This window comes from Vulpes lagopus, chromosome 4 (genome assembly GCF_018345385.1).
Source record: "Vulpes lagopus strain Blue_001 chromosome 4, ASM1834538v1, whole genome shotgun sequence".
NCBI classification, from domain to species: domain Eukaryota; kingdom Metazoa; phylum Chordata; class Mammalia; order Carnivora; family Canidae; genus Vulpes; species Vulpes lagopus.
In genome coordinates this window covers 40,918,802-40,934,685 of record NC_054827.1, presented here as the reverse complement: position 1 = coordinate 40,934,685, position 15,884 = coordinate 40,918,802, and the positions used below count along the sequence as shown (strand labels likewise).

At 39.0% G+C, this 15,884-nt stretch overlaps 1 protein-coding gene across 3 annotated transcripts in view; it reads left to right on the top strand.

Annotated features, from left to right (window-relative positions):
* RBM33 (RNA binding motif protein 33) overlaps positions 1 to 15,884 on the top strand; it is a 138,804-nt gene that overhangs the window by 32,969 nt on the left and 89,951 nt on the right. For 2 of the 3 annotated variants that reach the window (XM_041753776.1, XM_041753775.1), the window contains exons 3-5: positions 647 to 695; positions 6,783 to 6,859; positions 9,017 to 9,326. In XM_041753776.1, the coding sequence (XP_041609710.1) occupies positions 647 to 695; positions 6,783 to 6,859; positions 9,017 to 9,326 (436 nt within the window). Of the gene's footprint in view, positions 1 to 646; positions 696 to 6,782; positions 6,860 to 9,016; positions 9,327 to 13,010; positions 13,119 to 15,884 lie in introns of all 3 variants that reach the window. The other variant, XM_041753774.1, reaches the window with a different exon arrangement.

The following is a 15,884-nucleotide window of genomic DNA, read 5'->3' as shown; positions in this document are numbered from 1 at the left end:
GACAAGCGTCAAATGGTCTCTCAGTGGTTTTGATTTTGATTTTCCTAGTTAATGATGTTGGACTATTTCATGATAGGTTTTTCTTTAAAAAAAGAAAAAAAAAAGGATCCCTGGGTGGCTCAGCAGTTGGAGCATTCTGCCTTTGGCTCAGGTCACGATCCCAGAGTCCTGGGATTGAGTCCCACATCTGGTTCCCTGAATGGAGCCTGCTTATCCCCCTATGTCTCTGTCTCTCTCTCTGTGTCTCTCATGAATAAATAAATAAAATCTTTTTAAAAAATAGGTTTTTCAAGGTAGGAGAAAGCATAGATGTTACCTATTGCAATTTCTTTTTTTACTGATTACTCAACAGGTCCGAAGAGATAAAAGATCTCATATTGAGATCAGAAGTCTAGTGAGAGCTACCTCCTTTAGCAGAGCCTCCCATACTTAAAAGACCACATGTTCTCTATATATTTGAAAATACATTCTCATTATTAATACATAAAAGGGAAGCATAGCAAATTAATATGTAAAAGGGAAGCATAGCAAATTAAACGGGAAAGTACCCAAACTCTGAAGTCCTGGGTTGATTTCCCAGTGATCTGCAGACTTTCCAGTGTTGTAGGAATAATGCAATGGCATGTCTTTTTTTCTTTCTCCCCAGTGAACTTGAAGATGACTTACTTGGAGAAGATTTGCTGTCTGGCAAAAAGGTAAGAAATTGAGGTCTTCTGAAACCAGCCTCCAGCTGTTTAATTGCACTGAACATACAGGAATGAATCTCATGAATGGGAAGTGGTATTGGAAGGTTGGGTGCAGAACGTTTTGTGGATTGAATGATCTTTTGAATGCATAGAGCACTGACTGTTTAGTTTGTTAGTAAGTTCTACAGTAACTTACACCTCAAGTGATTGGTCCTTTGATGCAAATATTTTAGTTCTTACTCAGTTCAGCAAGTGTTGAGTTTGTGAAAGCAGCAATATAAAACCACCACCTGCTCACGAGAAAACTAACATTTGGAGGCTAATATTTTGCATTCCTTTTTTGAAAGTCCAGAGCTCAAAGATAGCTGTACTCAAATGTAACACACGTTCAGATACATGAGAATAAAAGTCTAAAACCGAATACAGGTTTCTCTAAATCTTTTTGTTTGAGCAAAACTCTGTAGTTACCTCGAAAATGGCTGTATCTATATATCGTGTGTGTATATATGTTTATGTTACTCTACCAATAACATAAAATATATGTTAAAAATAGAAATACATATCCAAAGATTAAAGTGAAATACTGAATTTTTTATTAACTGTTTTAAAAAACTTGTTCTTACTAAATATTAAGGTAGTTTTTTTATGCTTAGTTTTTAAAGTCTTAGGATTGTGCTGGTTCCTTACTGTCCATAGTAGTTATACATAAGCCTATTTTACTTTAGGTGATAAGGTCATGTCATTTGTCAGATTTATCAGATCTGATTATATTTTCCTTTTAATCTCATAGTATAGCTGATGAAGATCTTGTTTGTGCTAGGTGAAGTTTCAGTGCTGCCATTTTCTTGTTACTATGTTGCATTATTAGTTTTTCGCTAAAACATGAGTTTATTGTAGGATTCTTTTGAAGCCACTTTCTTTTCTCTGTCCTGTTTTCTTCCTGCATCACTGGCCCTCAGGTGGCCTGGCTTCAGCCTGCCTGTCTTTCCTCCTTTAAGTGACTTTTGTCACCCTTAACTCTCAGTAAGAATTAGTTACCTGTAAATCCACTTGATCTCATGTAAGTAAATGGGGAAATATCAAAATATTGAAAGTGAAACCCTTGAGATGGTCCCTCAGTCCGTCCTTGTTTGAGGGGCTCATGCTCTGGCCTCAGGGTGCTCTGCACGTGTCCTGTGATTCAGGGTGCCAGGGCTAGTCCTTCCTATGTCACGGTCACGGAGGGAAGTGAGACTGTTTCTCTTTGTGGCTCAGTGAAAATGACCTTGCACATCCTTGAAGTACTCTCACTTGGGAGTCCTCTACCCTAATGTAAACATGTTTTTTCCTTTGTAATTATTTAAGATATTTCAGCTAAACCGCTGAGCCACCTGGGCTGTCCTGCCCCATTTTATCAGGATGTCCCTCCAGCCCTACTTAATTCTTTTGGTGTACATTTGTTCCCATCTTGTGAGAGCTTTGGTCAGATCTCTCTATCAGTAAAGATGGAAAAGCACGGTTTGGTTTGGATAGTAACGCTGACTCTTCTGAGGAAGTAGTCTCACTATTTCTTACTAGACTCATTGATTGCTGTGCCTTAGCCTCCATTCCTGTGGAATAGGAGTGCATAAGGGCGGCACCCTGCTGCTTCTCTTCTGCTGCCTTCTCTTGGGGGTGGGGCCCTCACCCACCTTGGCTGGTTGGGAAACTTGTTTGATTGGGAACAGTATATGTACTCGTCTCTCCTTTCCAGCGCTGTATGTTGTGGGAATCAAAGGGGTCAAATGTATCAAAAAAGAAAAAACTAAAAAAGTAGATATAAACCCTCATGACTGACGTTTTGCCATAATTCTTAAGTTCTTTTTTCATAAATTTTAAAGTTAACTTACTATATATAAAAACACTTTTTAAAAAAATTTAGAGTTCTGTTGTCATTTTTGCCTTGTCATGCATGAAATGTTTAAGGTATTTTATAATGGCTATGTAAATATTTCAGTTTGTGTATATTATAGTATACCTAGCCATTCCTATATTCACTGAGGTTATATCCAGCTCATTGCTATGACTTTTTTACTTTTTTGCTATAACTCTTATTTTTTTTATTAAAAAAATTTTTTAAAGGCCCAGCATGGAGCCCGACATAGGACTTGAACTCATGACCCCGAGATCAGGAGTCGGACACTTAAGCCATGGAGCCACTCAGGCACCCGTGCTATGACTTCGTTAAAAGAACTTTTTATGGAAAGTGTTAAGCATATATAAAAGAAATGAGCAATGTGACCCTCCCCTTCATCACTGTCACTGCTTCAGCAGCTTTCACTTAGAGGCAGTTTTGCCTTATCTTTGCCCACTCGCTCCCCTTCCTGAATTATTTTGAAGTGAATCTCAGACATTATAATGATGTTTTAATGTACAAATGTTATGCTTTTGAAATTCTTTTCTTGGCAGATTTCCATAAAGGAGAATTTCTGGCTAAGGGCATAAACTTTTAAGACTCTTGTCTCTGTTGCCTACTTGCTTCCCAGCAATGAGTTGAGCAGCAGGTGTGTGAACATGTCTTCACCTTTCCAGTCCCCCACGCGTGGTATCACTTCTCTTTTAAAATCTTTCTCAGTGAGGTAGACAGAAAATGATTTGTAGTTAGTTTACTTTGTGTTTATTTGATTTCTAACGGGATTGGATGTTTTGTCGGGTATTTATTAGTGAATTTATTGTTACAGGTACACTTGGCCTGCCCACTGTCTTTCCTCCACTTGAGTCCCCATGAAATATACAGAGATGTAGCTTTGTCTGGAGAGAGGCTCCTAGGCCGGTGGGCCAGGGGGCCACTCAGCCTCTTACTGAGTAGAGTGACTACATCCCCCTGACTGGGCAACTCGGGAACAAGTTCATCGGTGTTCAGAAGGGAGGTTGTTAGGGTGAAGTCTTCAATGTAGGTTACAACTGAGAGGTTGCAAACTCAAGATGAGAAGCTGACATGGCCTAGCCAGAGCTTTGAGAGATGGGGGAGCCTGTCAGCGAGCGACCCCCTCGTCAGTTGATCTGTCTTTCTTACTTTGCCGCAACTGGTGACAGGCACGTGCTCTGTGATACACTAGACCTTCCACCCTCTGGGGAGCCCCGGAGAAGCATTATTTTTCTTTTATACTGTCTCTCCCCCCAGGAGGGGCATGACTGATCTGTCTGGTAAGGTTGGGAAAAGGGATTTTGCTGGCATTCTGGCCACTTTCTCTCACTCTGGGGATGTGTTTGCCCTACCTCCCTGCAGACCACCCCAACAGAGTCCTAGCTAATAACTCTGCCTTTGCCTCAGAAACAGTTCACTTCCATTCTTAAGGATGTGCTTGAAAATCAGTTTTTGCCTCAAAGATAAAGTCTAACTCTCCATGTCTGCTTGATTGGTGAAGTGGGGATCTTGGTCGGTTGCCTCGTAGGTATATTACTCATCACTTTCAGAATCCATATGGGAAGTTGAATCCTCAGAATCCACATGTAAGTTCTGATTACCATCAGGGTCTACCACAGCATACATTCTTGTTTGTTTGATGAATTATTTATTGGTTCACTGATTTTTTTACAAGTATGTAAAAGTTTAACTAAAAAAGCAGCCTCTTAATTAAGTTTGGTTTTCATTGAATTGTAAATTTTTTTAAAAAGATTTTATTTATTTATTCATGAGACACACACACACACACACACACACACAGAGAGAGAGAGAGAGAGAGAGAGAGAGGTAGAGACACAGGCAGAGGGAGAAGCAGGCTCCATGCAGGGAGCCCGACGTGGGACTCGATCCCAGGTCTCCAGGATCAGGCCCTGGGCCAAAGGCAGGCGCTAAACCACTGAGCCACCCAGGGATCCCCTGAATTGTTAATTTTTATTTGTTTTTCAAAATATTTAAATTCAATTTGCCAACATATAGCACTCAGAATTGTTAGTTTTTAAAGATTTCCCATGGTTTTATTTATTTATTCTATTTATTGGGCAGCTAAATTTAGGCAGGCCTGGCTCATCTCTTTTAGCTGAGGACAGATTATGTGGGCTACTAAGCAGAACTTTATTTTGGCTCTGTTACACAGTCTGTTTCTTTTTCATATAGATCCATTCTCCTTCCAAGTAAACTACATGGTCTGTGTTGTTATTTTATGTTACTTTATGTAATTTATTTTTTATTTATTTATTTATTTTTTTGTGTAGGCTCCACACTGAGTCCAGTGTGGGGCTCGAACTTACAACCCTGAGATCAAGACCTGAGCTGTTGGATGCTTAATTGATTCAGCCATCCAGGTGCCCTGAGTTATTTTATTTTTATTTATAATGTCCGTCATTAAGTCCCTTGAGACCCATAAGAACTAATAGGTTTCATATTTTTTGGCTTATATCAAAAGTACTATAAATGAAGAATGTGTAGATAAGTTTGAGAAGCCTATTTTTATAAGCTATAAAATGCCAGGAAAGATTGCTTGTTTGTTTGTTTCCTCTTTAAGAAGAAAGTCAAGTCTTTCTTTTTTTCCTTTTTTTTTCTTTACTTTCTTGCCTAATTGTGTGTTCAAGGGACGTCTTTTAGAGAAGTGGTAATTTATATATACCCTGAAAGTAATTTGAATAGAGGAGTAAAGTGTGAAGGACCCTCCTGTATAAGTATACAATGCTGGTGGTATATTTAACTCAACAAAACCTGGGACTGTAGAAAGTTGAGCAGTTGACAAAATCACTAGGCTTCCTCTTTGTAGCTACTGGTGTGATGAATGCACAGGCCTGTCAAGAGCAGTCATGTCTATTTTCTGTGTCATCTCTATTAATAAAGCTTGCTTTATTTTTTAAAAAGACTTTATTTATTTATTTGGCAGCACAAGCAGGGGAAGTGGCAGGGAGAGGGAGAAGCAGACCCCCTGCTGAGCAGGGTACCCACCCCAATGTGGGGCTCCATCTCAGGACCATGACCTGAGCTGAAGGCAAACACTTAACTGACTGAGCCTCCCAGGTGCCCCCTAAAGTTTATTTTAGTCTCTTACCATTTTAATTTGGCAATGCAGTTATCTAAAATCTGCTTCTCCTTTTTTTTTTTTTTTTTTTAAAGATTTTATATATTTGAGAGACAGAGCATGAGTGGGTTGGGGGGAGGGGCAGAGGAAGAGGTGGAAGCTGGCTGCCTTCTGAGGATGGATCCTGGCTGGGATCGTGACCCAAGCAAAGGCACTTAACTGACTTAGCCACCCAGACACCCCTAAAATCTGCTTATTTCTAAAATTCTCCTTTTTTTTTGTTTTAAAAAGTTCAGATTTTGGATACTACTGTTAAATTTAGTCAAATCTTTTTTTCTAGGGGCACCTGGGTGGCTCAGTGGTTGAGTGCCTGCCTTTGGCTCAGGTGCTGATCCCAGGATCCTGGGATTGAGTCCTATATCAGGCTCCCTACGGGGAGCCTGCTTCTCCCTCTCCTATGTCTCTGCCTCACTATCTGTGTCTTTCATGAGTAAATAAAATCTTGAAACAAATTTTTTTTTAAAGTTTTTATTGTAATTCCCATTGGTTAACATACAGTGTAATGTTAGTTTCAGGTGTGCAGTAAAGTGATTCATTACTTCCATACATCACCCAGGGCTCATCACAAGAAGTGCCCTCCTTCATCCCCATCACCCATCTCCCCCATCCCCTACCCTCTCCCCTCTGTTAAGCGTCAGTTTGTTCTCTAGAGTGAAGAGTCTGTTTCTTGATTTGTCTCTTTTTTTTTTTTTGTTCTGATTTTTAAATTCCACATAGAGAAATCAACTTTAGTCAAATCTTAAGGATACCATTCTTTCTTGTGTTTGATAGGGAAAAAAATATTTGTAGATAATGCTAAAGAACTCTTCTTTTTTTGTTAAATTTAGAATAAATGTGATCATTAAGCTTGTTGCTTCTGTACTTGATTTTGCATCTGAAAATTTGAGGTAGCAATTATGTCATGTGGAATTTCTCAGTTGTCAACTGGTCATATCAAAGTGAGATAACTTACTGAATGGCATATGCTTTAATAACAAGGTTAGAAATAATGCAGTCAACGTAATTTTGCACATTTGTAACAAGTCTTTTTGTGGAAGTGGCATGCATTAATTAAATTTCTTATTTTAATTAGAATCAGTCGGATTTGTCAGATGAAGAGCTGAATGATGATCTTTTACAGAGTGATAATGAGGATGAAGAAAATTTCAGGTATTCATTATTAGCTCATTAAAAATTTTCTTTAAATTGTTAGTAACTGTAATTTATAAATATAATGGAATATAATTGTTAATGTGATATACTTTAACATGATTTTATTTTAAACAGGATATTAATATAACACATGAGAGCCATATATATATTTTTCTATAAATAGGTATTGGTCTTGCATTTGATGACCTCTATAAGTTCTATTGAGTGCAGGTTATGAAAACTCAGTAAAGGTATGTACTGCTCTTTTAAAGAATTCCTTTATTAGATGGGGGCAATGGACTTAGGCTCTTAATACTGCTGGCTGCAGTTTGATGTTGCTGCTTTTGTTTTTATTTGAGGCCATTTTTATTTATATGTAATCTGTTGACTGAATTTGCCGTTTTGGAAATTCCTTTGGACTGTATTTTTATTTTTTTAAAGATTTTATTTGAGAGAGAGTGAACATGAGGGGGGTGGGGTGGAGTAGGGGGGTGGAGAGGCAGAGTGAGTAGCAGACTCCTTGCTGAGTAGGGAGCCCGATGCAGGACCACAGATCAAGACCTAAGCCGAAGGCAGACGCTTATCTAGCTGAGTTACCCAAGGGCCCCTGGACTGTACTTTAGACTCTAGTTGACAATCTGAATGTAATTGTTTTAGTGAATATAGTTACTTTATTCTTTGTCAGCTGTTTTAACAAAATATTATGAACTAGGTAGTTCATAAACAACAGAAATTTATTTCTAACAGTTCTAGGGGCTAGAAAGTCCAAGGTTAAGGAACCAGCATGCTGACTTTCTGCTTTCTAGTTCATAGATGGAGCCTTCTTGATACGTCTTCTTAGGGTCGAAGGGTGAGGGAGCTCTCTGAGGTCTTTGTAAAGGCATTAATCCCATCATGGGGTCCACCCTCATGACCTAATCATATCCCAAAGGCCGCACCTCTAGGCACCATCATAATGGGTGTCAGGATTCAACAGATGAGTTTTGGGGGGACACAAATATCCAGTCCACAGCAGTCATTAGTGCCTGCTTGTTGTTGATATAATAAGCTCCATTATAAGAAGAGGAAGAAGTATTTAGTATACTCTTGTAGGTGGAGTAATTTTTTCAGTTTTATGAAGGAAACCTTTGTGGTGAAAATTTAAAGAGACATCTCTTGGTTATAAATGAAGTTAATAAATATATGCTGTTTATTATTGAACTACAGATTTATAATAGGTTTTCTAACTTAAAGTAATCTTTATGGATAGAAATAGTTTTAAGTTAGTTGATTCTACCAGTTATTTGAGTTTCCAGGTTCTATTGTGTGACATCATTATTAAATTTTGGTCTTTTGAGTTATTTCAGTTAGCCCTCAAAATATGGCAGTTTGGAATTTTTAGTCAGGTAATACCTTTGGGTCTGTGTGGTGTACTCAAGTTTCTTGTTAGTGTTAGATACATAATTAGTACTGTGCACTTAGGATTTTCTGCAAAATCTTGCGCTGTAAGTGTTGCTTTCTTGCGCTTACTGTTTGGCATGTCACTGTTGTGTGATTCAATGAGTGGAATATGATTTTTTTGTGGTTTTAAAACCGTCTCTGGTATTTTACTCAGAAATTATAAACTAAGTTTTTTGAAAATTGGTGGTTAGTACAAATTTTATTTATTTGAGCATTGAAGTGTATTTTCACACAACTTTTTTAATATTTGATTTTTAAAAATAGTTTATAATTTGTGTCATAGATGTAAAAAGAATAAATTGTTCTAAAATTCCATCTGTGATTTTCTGTTTATAAAGTAATAGTCCTGTTTTTACTTTGGAATCTTGGAAAACAGATACCATCCTTTTCATTCTGGAAGTTAGAGTGAAATACAGTCTTGCTTGTTTTCAGACTTGGCGTTTTGCCACACTTGTGTTCCCATCTGGTTGATCTGCTTCTTTTGGGTAAATAACCTGCAGCTGATGATGGTGTGGGTGGGTGCTGCCTACAATAGGGGCGTGTGGTGCAGGCTCAGGATGGCACACTAAGCTCTCGTTTTCAGACACAGGTGGAGGAGTAATGTGCATTTATCAGTCATTAGAGCAACTTTTCACCAGTCATGGTTTACATCTTCGTAGCAGTTATTTAGGTAGCGATTTAATTTTGAACTTTACTCTCTAATTGGGCACCTTTCTTTGTGTTTTTATTCTCTAGTTCTCAGGGTGTCACAATTAGTTTAAATACTACATCTGGCATGGTCACATCATTTGAACTCTCTGACAACACTAATGACCAATCTGGAGAACAGGAATCTGAGTATGAACAAGGAGAGGATGAACTTGTTTATCACAAGTCCGATGGATCTGAATTATATGCTCACGAGTACCCAGAAGGACAGTATGAAGGCCATGATGCTGAGCTGACGGAAGACCACATGGAGTATGTGGAAGAGCCAGAGGAGGAGCAGTTGTACAATGATGAAGTGTTAGACATCGAGATCAATGAGCCTTTAGATGAATTCACAGTGAGTCTTTTTCCTTTGTATGGCCAAAAGATAACATGGCTGCCTGGGCATAGGTTTCTAGACTGATTTGAAATCTATTTACCTCCCTTGGGAAGAAGGGAAATTAGACCTTATTATCACTGTCTGCCAGTTTCTTTATCTGAGCTATGACAAAGTTTGTGTTGACAGCTTGTTTGGCTGGAGGTAATGCCCCTTTGTCATTCGGGAAGGCTGCACAGAATTGTGACCTTGAGGATTGCACCTAAGGAAGAAAACAGCTTTGTGTGGTGGAGATACACTGTCAATTGTTAGAAGTACTTAATGCAGAGCTTTTATCCGGGCTTTAGACAAGATCTGATAAAGTCCTTCCAAGGTGAAAAGATTATTGACCTGCTAAAGACATCTTTAAGGTGCTAATATTCTAGAGTGATTGATGTCCTGTTCATTCATCCTGTTTTGTAACTGAGAACTGTCTAAACATGAATAAAGAGATTGGAGGTTCATTTTGGAAATGTCACACATAATTTGTTATCTGTAATCAGGAAGCAAAGATTGTGCTGATTTCTGTTTCAGAAAGATGATTTTGATAGGTCGCTTTTTAAAAAAGTTGAACAGTCAAGAAAGCAAAAGGTACTAGTGAAAGATTACTCATCTATCTTAATGATTCGTCATTAAAGGACACTTGTTTTTTTAAAAAGCACTTAATGAAATTTGTGTGGGGAGGACATGATGTTTCATGTTTTCATGGTACTGCACATCCACTGAGTTAGAGCCTCAGCAGGGCTGCGGGGATGGGGTGGACGCACGCGGAGTTAGGGGTAAGAGCTTTGCGTTTAATCTCTTAATATTTTTATTCAGAGAAAGCTTGCTTTTGAGGACAATTTTGAAATCTGAATTTTTGGTCATTGGTCATACATATATATAAATAGAGATTGTTTATGTGAACCCTTGGAATACTTAGTTCTAATCCTAATTGTGTTTGTTTATCTCAGTAATGTTATTTTTAAGATTTGATTTGTTCTGAATGCTTTCTCTTTAGTAGATACAATAATGAAAAAATGTTTGTAGTTTTGGTAAATAGAGACATGTAAAAGGCATCATGGCTTGTTCTTTCCATAACGGTAATATTTGTTTTGGTAATAAATCCATCATTGGTGTGGACAAGTGCTCTATGGTTTACTGGTGTGTTTGTATACTCTCTGAAAGAGGGATACTATAAATTTAAAATGATCCTTAAATATCTTTTAAGGATCTTTTAAAACAAGATCTTTTAAAAATGTGCCTAGTTATCCTCTGTTTAGAGCATTTTATTATTTCTCCTGTTCATCAGTAAGAGAAGATGATTGGTTAATCATATGTGGGTCCTTTTTTCCCTTGTAAATTCAGCAGTTCAGCACATCTTTACTGATGTCCAGACTATAATAGGAGATATGAGGCGTGGCCCCTGCCTTCTGTGAACTTAGAATTTGGTGGAACAGATAGATCAGTGTGGAAAGTGCTTGCTTTAACAGCACCAGTGTGCCGCATAGGAGGTGTTTTTCACTGTGGCATTCTGGCAGAAGTGGTTGTAAAGAGAATTCTCATAAGTCAGGACTTTCCCCTCTCTTGTGTTCCATTGTCAAACTAGAGGTTACATTTAGGCCCCCGGTTGTATAAAATCCAGCTTAGTTATCTGATGTCCTGTGGTCTTAGGTTCCAGTATCAAAATGAAAACAGTGTGGCAGTTTGGTATACTTATAGAAATTTTCCACATCAAAATGAATTGTATTTTTTAGAGTAGGGGGAAAAAAAACAGTTTTGCTTAGAATTTCTGAAAGCATCATTATCTTTTCACAGGGAGCTGTAAATTTGAAAGGTGAGGCGAAGTAGTTGAGTGTCCCATGAGCCGTGTCAGCTCACCTCAGCACATTTAGCTTCATAGCCATGGTTGCTCTTTTCTCTCTACCCTGTTTCTTTCGGATTGTTGGTTTCTTCATAGTTACCACGGTGCTGGAGTGTGCCATTACCTTTTCTTTGGATGGAGGAGAGAGATGGCCTTAAACTGTGGCGCCCTGCTCCAGCTCTGTAGCAGGCTGCCCCTGGTGCACAGTGAGGGGATTGTTCGTGAGTAGATGAACGAGCACATGACTAGATTGTGTGCCTTTGTGTCCCCGTGGCATTTCAGTTTATCAGATGACTTATTTCACCGTGGTTCATGCCCTAGTTAGGAACCATTAACTTGTCCTCTCAAGGTAGAATCGAACTTGACATGCTGAGCATGAGCACGGTCTGTCTGTTTGGGCTCACTCATGGAGGGAGTTTGTGTATATCTGGGAGTACAGTCATAAAGCCACAGAATTTGACAATTGGAAGGGATGTTTCTACATATGAAGAAGCTAGGTCCACATTTAAATGTTGGTAATAGAATTCCAGTGTTCTTTCCTGTCATACTCAAAAACAAGTTAAGTTACCCTTGGGTTTTGTGACTCTTATTCTTGAGAGTGAATTGGGATTTGATTTAAAAATTTACATTCTTGTATTAAGAGAAGATTATCGTTTATTATTCAACAAAAGAGGAAATTGTTGAGTAATTTATACTTTTAAGCACAGTCTTTTTAGGGCCTTTGAAATTACCAAAAATTGAGATTTCATAAAACGTTGTTCTGTAAAAACAACTTCAGATTGATAATTTAAATGAAGGGTAGCAGATTTTTGTTTCCTCGGGAGGATCCAGTCATAGACTATTCTCCATTGTATATTAGCTGAAGATTTTGATTAGCATCATCTGGCCTTATTTGAAATCTGACAGTTCTGCTGTCAGTGACTCATGGGTAGTGATAGTTTCTCTTTGATGGGATCGATTCTGGAGAGTGAGATGCAGTGTGTTCAGGTAACCCTGAGAGAAATCTGTGGGACCTAAGATGGTTTGTTGCCTTGAATACAGCTGGTTTCTTTGGGGATTGTAGGTTCGGCTCCTTGTGTACCTCACAGCAGCTTGCTCACATTCTGTGCATGCTCACTCTTGGTTGCTTACCTTGTAACCATGCACTCTTCATTTCAGCCAGTGACCAGGTATGCTGGCAAGTTCAGCTCCCCTGTGTAGGATCAGATGTTCTTGTGACTTGATAGTAGTACCTGTAGGAACCCTTCCTTCTCTGGAAATGGTCTCTAGCCAGCTTGTCTGCTTCCTTCCATATACCCTTCAAGGGATGCCTGCCTGCTGACGTGCCCATTACATTTCATACAAACCTAGGACCACCCCTCTAATTCTAGGGATGGGCCTATGGAGAAGCAGATACTTACATGATTTTTAATAAAGCTCCTGTGTTGAACTGAATGGCTTATACTTTTGCCTTTTCTTGCCATAAAATTGGTGCATGTTGGGCATGATTTCGGCCCTTTACTGCTGGTGAGCTGTACTGTGCAAGCACATGCACATCCTTTTGAAGATTGCCTTTCCTTGGTGCTGATTGTAAGAAAAGCTGTTTATCAGGGTGCTTGGGGTCTGAAGAAGAGCTGTGTCACTAACTTTGGTGATGGGGGTCAGCGCACTGCACTCCGTTCTATTAACACAGGGGAGGCTGCATTTGATTCTCATGCTTGGTGCTTTCTGCCTAGTTGGGTACTTGCCATAGTAAAATTTGCTAAAGTAATGAAGCATGAGTCATGAAGATGAAAACCCAAAGCTTTATGAGGAAGACTTACTTTCTCTTTAATGGCTGTTAGGATGAAGAATACTTGCAGGCTTGTGGGCAGCAAGGGCTGCAAGAGCAGGAAGACTGTGTTGCTGAAGGTGAATTAGATGACCTCCAGGTTGCTCCTGAAACTGAAGAGGTATTTGTTCATCTTTTAAAAAGAGTCCAAAATTTTAGTGGGTTTTTTTCCCTCCAGATTTAAAATGACCTTTTTTTTTTTTTTTTAAAAGCATTAGTGAAAGTTGATACATCTCTTCTTTGAACTATGTGTGCAGTAAGAAGCCTGAGCTTTCTAGAGTCTTTGGGCAGTGAGTTCTGGTGAGCTGTGATTTCCACAAAGCTGTTTGCCCTTTACGTGTTAGATATTTTCAGTGTTTTATGTGGGCGTGGGTAGAAATCTTTAAAAAATGTGATGTATGTGTTGTGTTTGAAAGGAGTGCTGTGATCATTTTAAATTAGTTACCATTCATTAGTTATGACCATTATTGAAAAAATACTTCCAGTATCCCTGTGTTTAGGCTGTTTAGGTTTTGAAGAAACAAAGATGTTTTAGAAGCTTGGTTCCTGTACTCAGGGAATGTTCAACTTAATACAGGGGAGGGAAGACATGTGGGCAAATCCGTGTGATGTAAATAAACTAGAAGATGTGAAGCTTGCCAGCAGAGGCTCAGATCCCTGCTTTCAGGAGTTCATGGAGCGTCCCTCTGGTTGGGAGCATGTCTTGGAGCGCTTTGGGGAAGGTGGGTGGGGAGGCACCGGTGCTTTGTGGAACAGGTAACAATCTGTGGGCTAGGTCTGAAAACAGATGTCCTTTGGATGAATAAAGGTGGTACGAGGCGTAGGGCTTAATAGATTCAGTTTTCCAACCTTAGGACTTGTCTGGTGAGCCAAGCAGGTAAACCATTAAATTGTTCTATAGCCTTAAGATTGGTTGATCTAAAAACTTGTTTTCCTTATTAATGTTTTTTTCTCAGTTATTTTCCATAATAACCCCCTCCCTTTTTTCAAAAGATCATGAAAAGTAATATTTTACTGGCTTAGGTCATCTACTCCAGGCCTTACACCAGTGCTTTAGGAATGCAGCATACAGAATGTTTTATTTCCCCTTTTTCCTCAGTATGGTGCTGTGATGATATGTGCTGTGTAAGCCTGTGTGCCGTGGGCAGACCCTTCCCAGGATGTAGCCTCTCTCTTCCCTAAAAGGCTGGAGCAGATTTGTCTTTTTGTGCTATCTCTTGCTATTTGAAATAATTTGACACTTAGAGAAAAGATATAGTATGGGGAACTCCTTACCCAGGTTCTCCAGTTATAGAAGGAACCAGGACCAAGTACCAAGACAAAGCGGAAGAAGATGTAAAGTTGGAGATGATTCCCCTCCTTCTGACCATTCTGTGCTGGCAGTCAGCGACACTGCACTGAGGCTCAGACGTGGGTGTGGGTTGTACTCAACACTGTCCTGGGGGTCCTGAAGGCTCTGCCTGGCCTATGACCTGGAGCAAGCCCAGAGAGAACTCGTAAGAAGCCCTGAGGGGAGAGGAGGGGCGGGGCTGATAGGGCGCTGCAGACATCCTTCCCAGTGATGAAGAGTTCAGAGGGAAACCAGTAGTTTGATCCTGCTTATTAGTTTGTGAGATTTTGGATTATTTGTTTGTAATTTATTCTTCCAGTATTTTAGGTAACAGTCTCTTTACCCTTTGATAATATTATTGTGTTTATACGTTTTAGAATGAGAAAAGGTCTAATGGTCTCTGGAGATAGGAACTCTTTTTGTGTAAAGCAGTCAAAGAAAAGCAGGTATTAGTGATGCCTGAGTGCCTTCTAGGTATGACTTGTAAATCTAGGTATTTCAGATTTGGTTTCTTAACTTTATTCATTAAATTATTAAAGCAAAAGTGGGTTATTACTTTAAAAAGTGGTAATCTTGCCTTTCAGTTTCAAGTATCTTGTGGATAGAGAGATGTCTTTGGAGGAACATTATTGATCAGACCCAGCCTTAAAGGAAATGATCTCATAGCACGTGTGTTAATACGATATATTATCTCAGACATACAGAAAGGATGGATCATCTGGGAAAAAGTTGGATCTCTACCATATACCAATGTGGATCTCAGATTGATTAAATCTTTTAGTGTAAAAAAAATAACGAGACATACCTTTGTACATATGCATAGACACATACCAAACTGTCAGTGGAGTAGAAGAAAACATTTTAATAATGGTGACCAAGTGGCCTTAGGTTTACCTGCAAAACCGAAAACTCAGCAAGGGTTGGAAGTTTATTTTTCACTAATGATGAGAGATTCCATTCAGAGAGTGTTTCAGATCTGGTATAGGCCTCACCAATTATTCACGTACCCAGGCTTCTTCTAGACGTGTGTGGTAAGTTCTAGGGTTGCCGTTTTTAGCATGGTCCACATCCAAACAGTGGATTACAGTGGGATGGAAGGGGACCATGCCACACTTTGAAGATGCGTCCTGTAGTTCTCATATGGCACTCCGCAAACATCTCATGAGTTATGCATTGGTCACATGGCTGTAACCCACAGTAGGGGAAACTGATGAAGATAGTGTGAGGTAACAATGTATTCAGCCAAAATTGGGGATTTAAGTATTAAGGACATGAGAGAAAGTGAGGAAAAACGAGCACCAAGTTGTCTTGGTTATTACCATTGTACTACTCTTGGTAATAAGGCCTTTTTATGATGTTAAGGAAAATAATGATTTGATCATGTATAAATACCCCCAGAACACATAAAGGAGTTACAACAAATGACAAATTTGGGGAAATATTTACATGTGAGCCTAAGAATTAATATATTTAGCAAAGTTAGCATAATCAGTATGTGAGAGTTAATATATTCAGTATATACGGATAAGCACTCCTATAGAAAGAAGGGTAAGTATT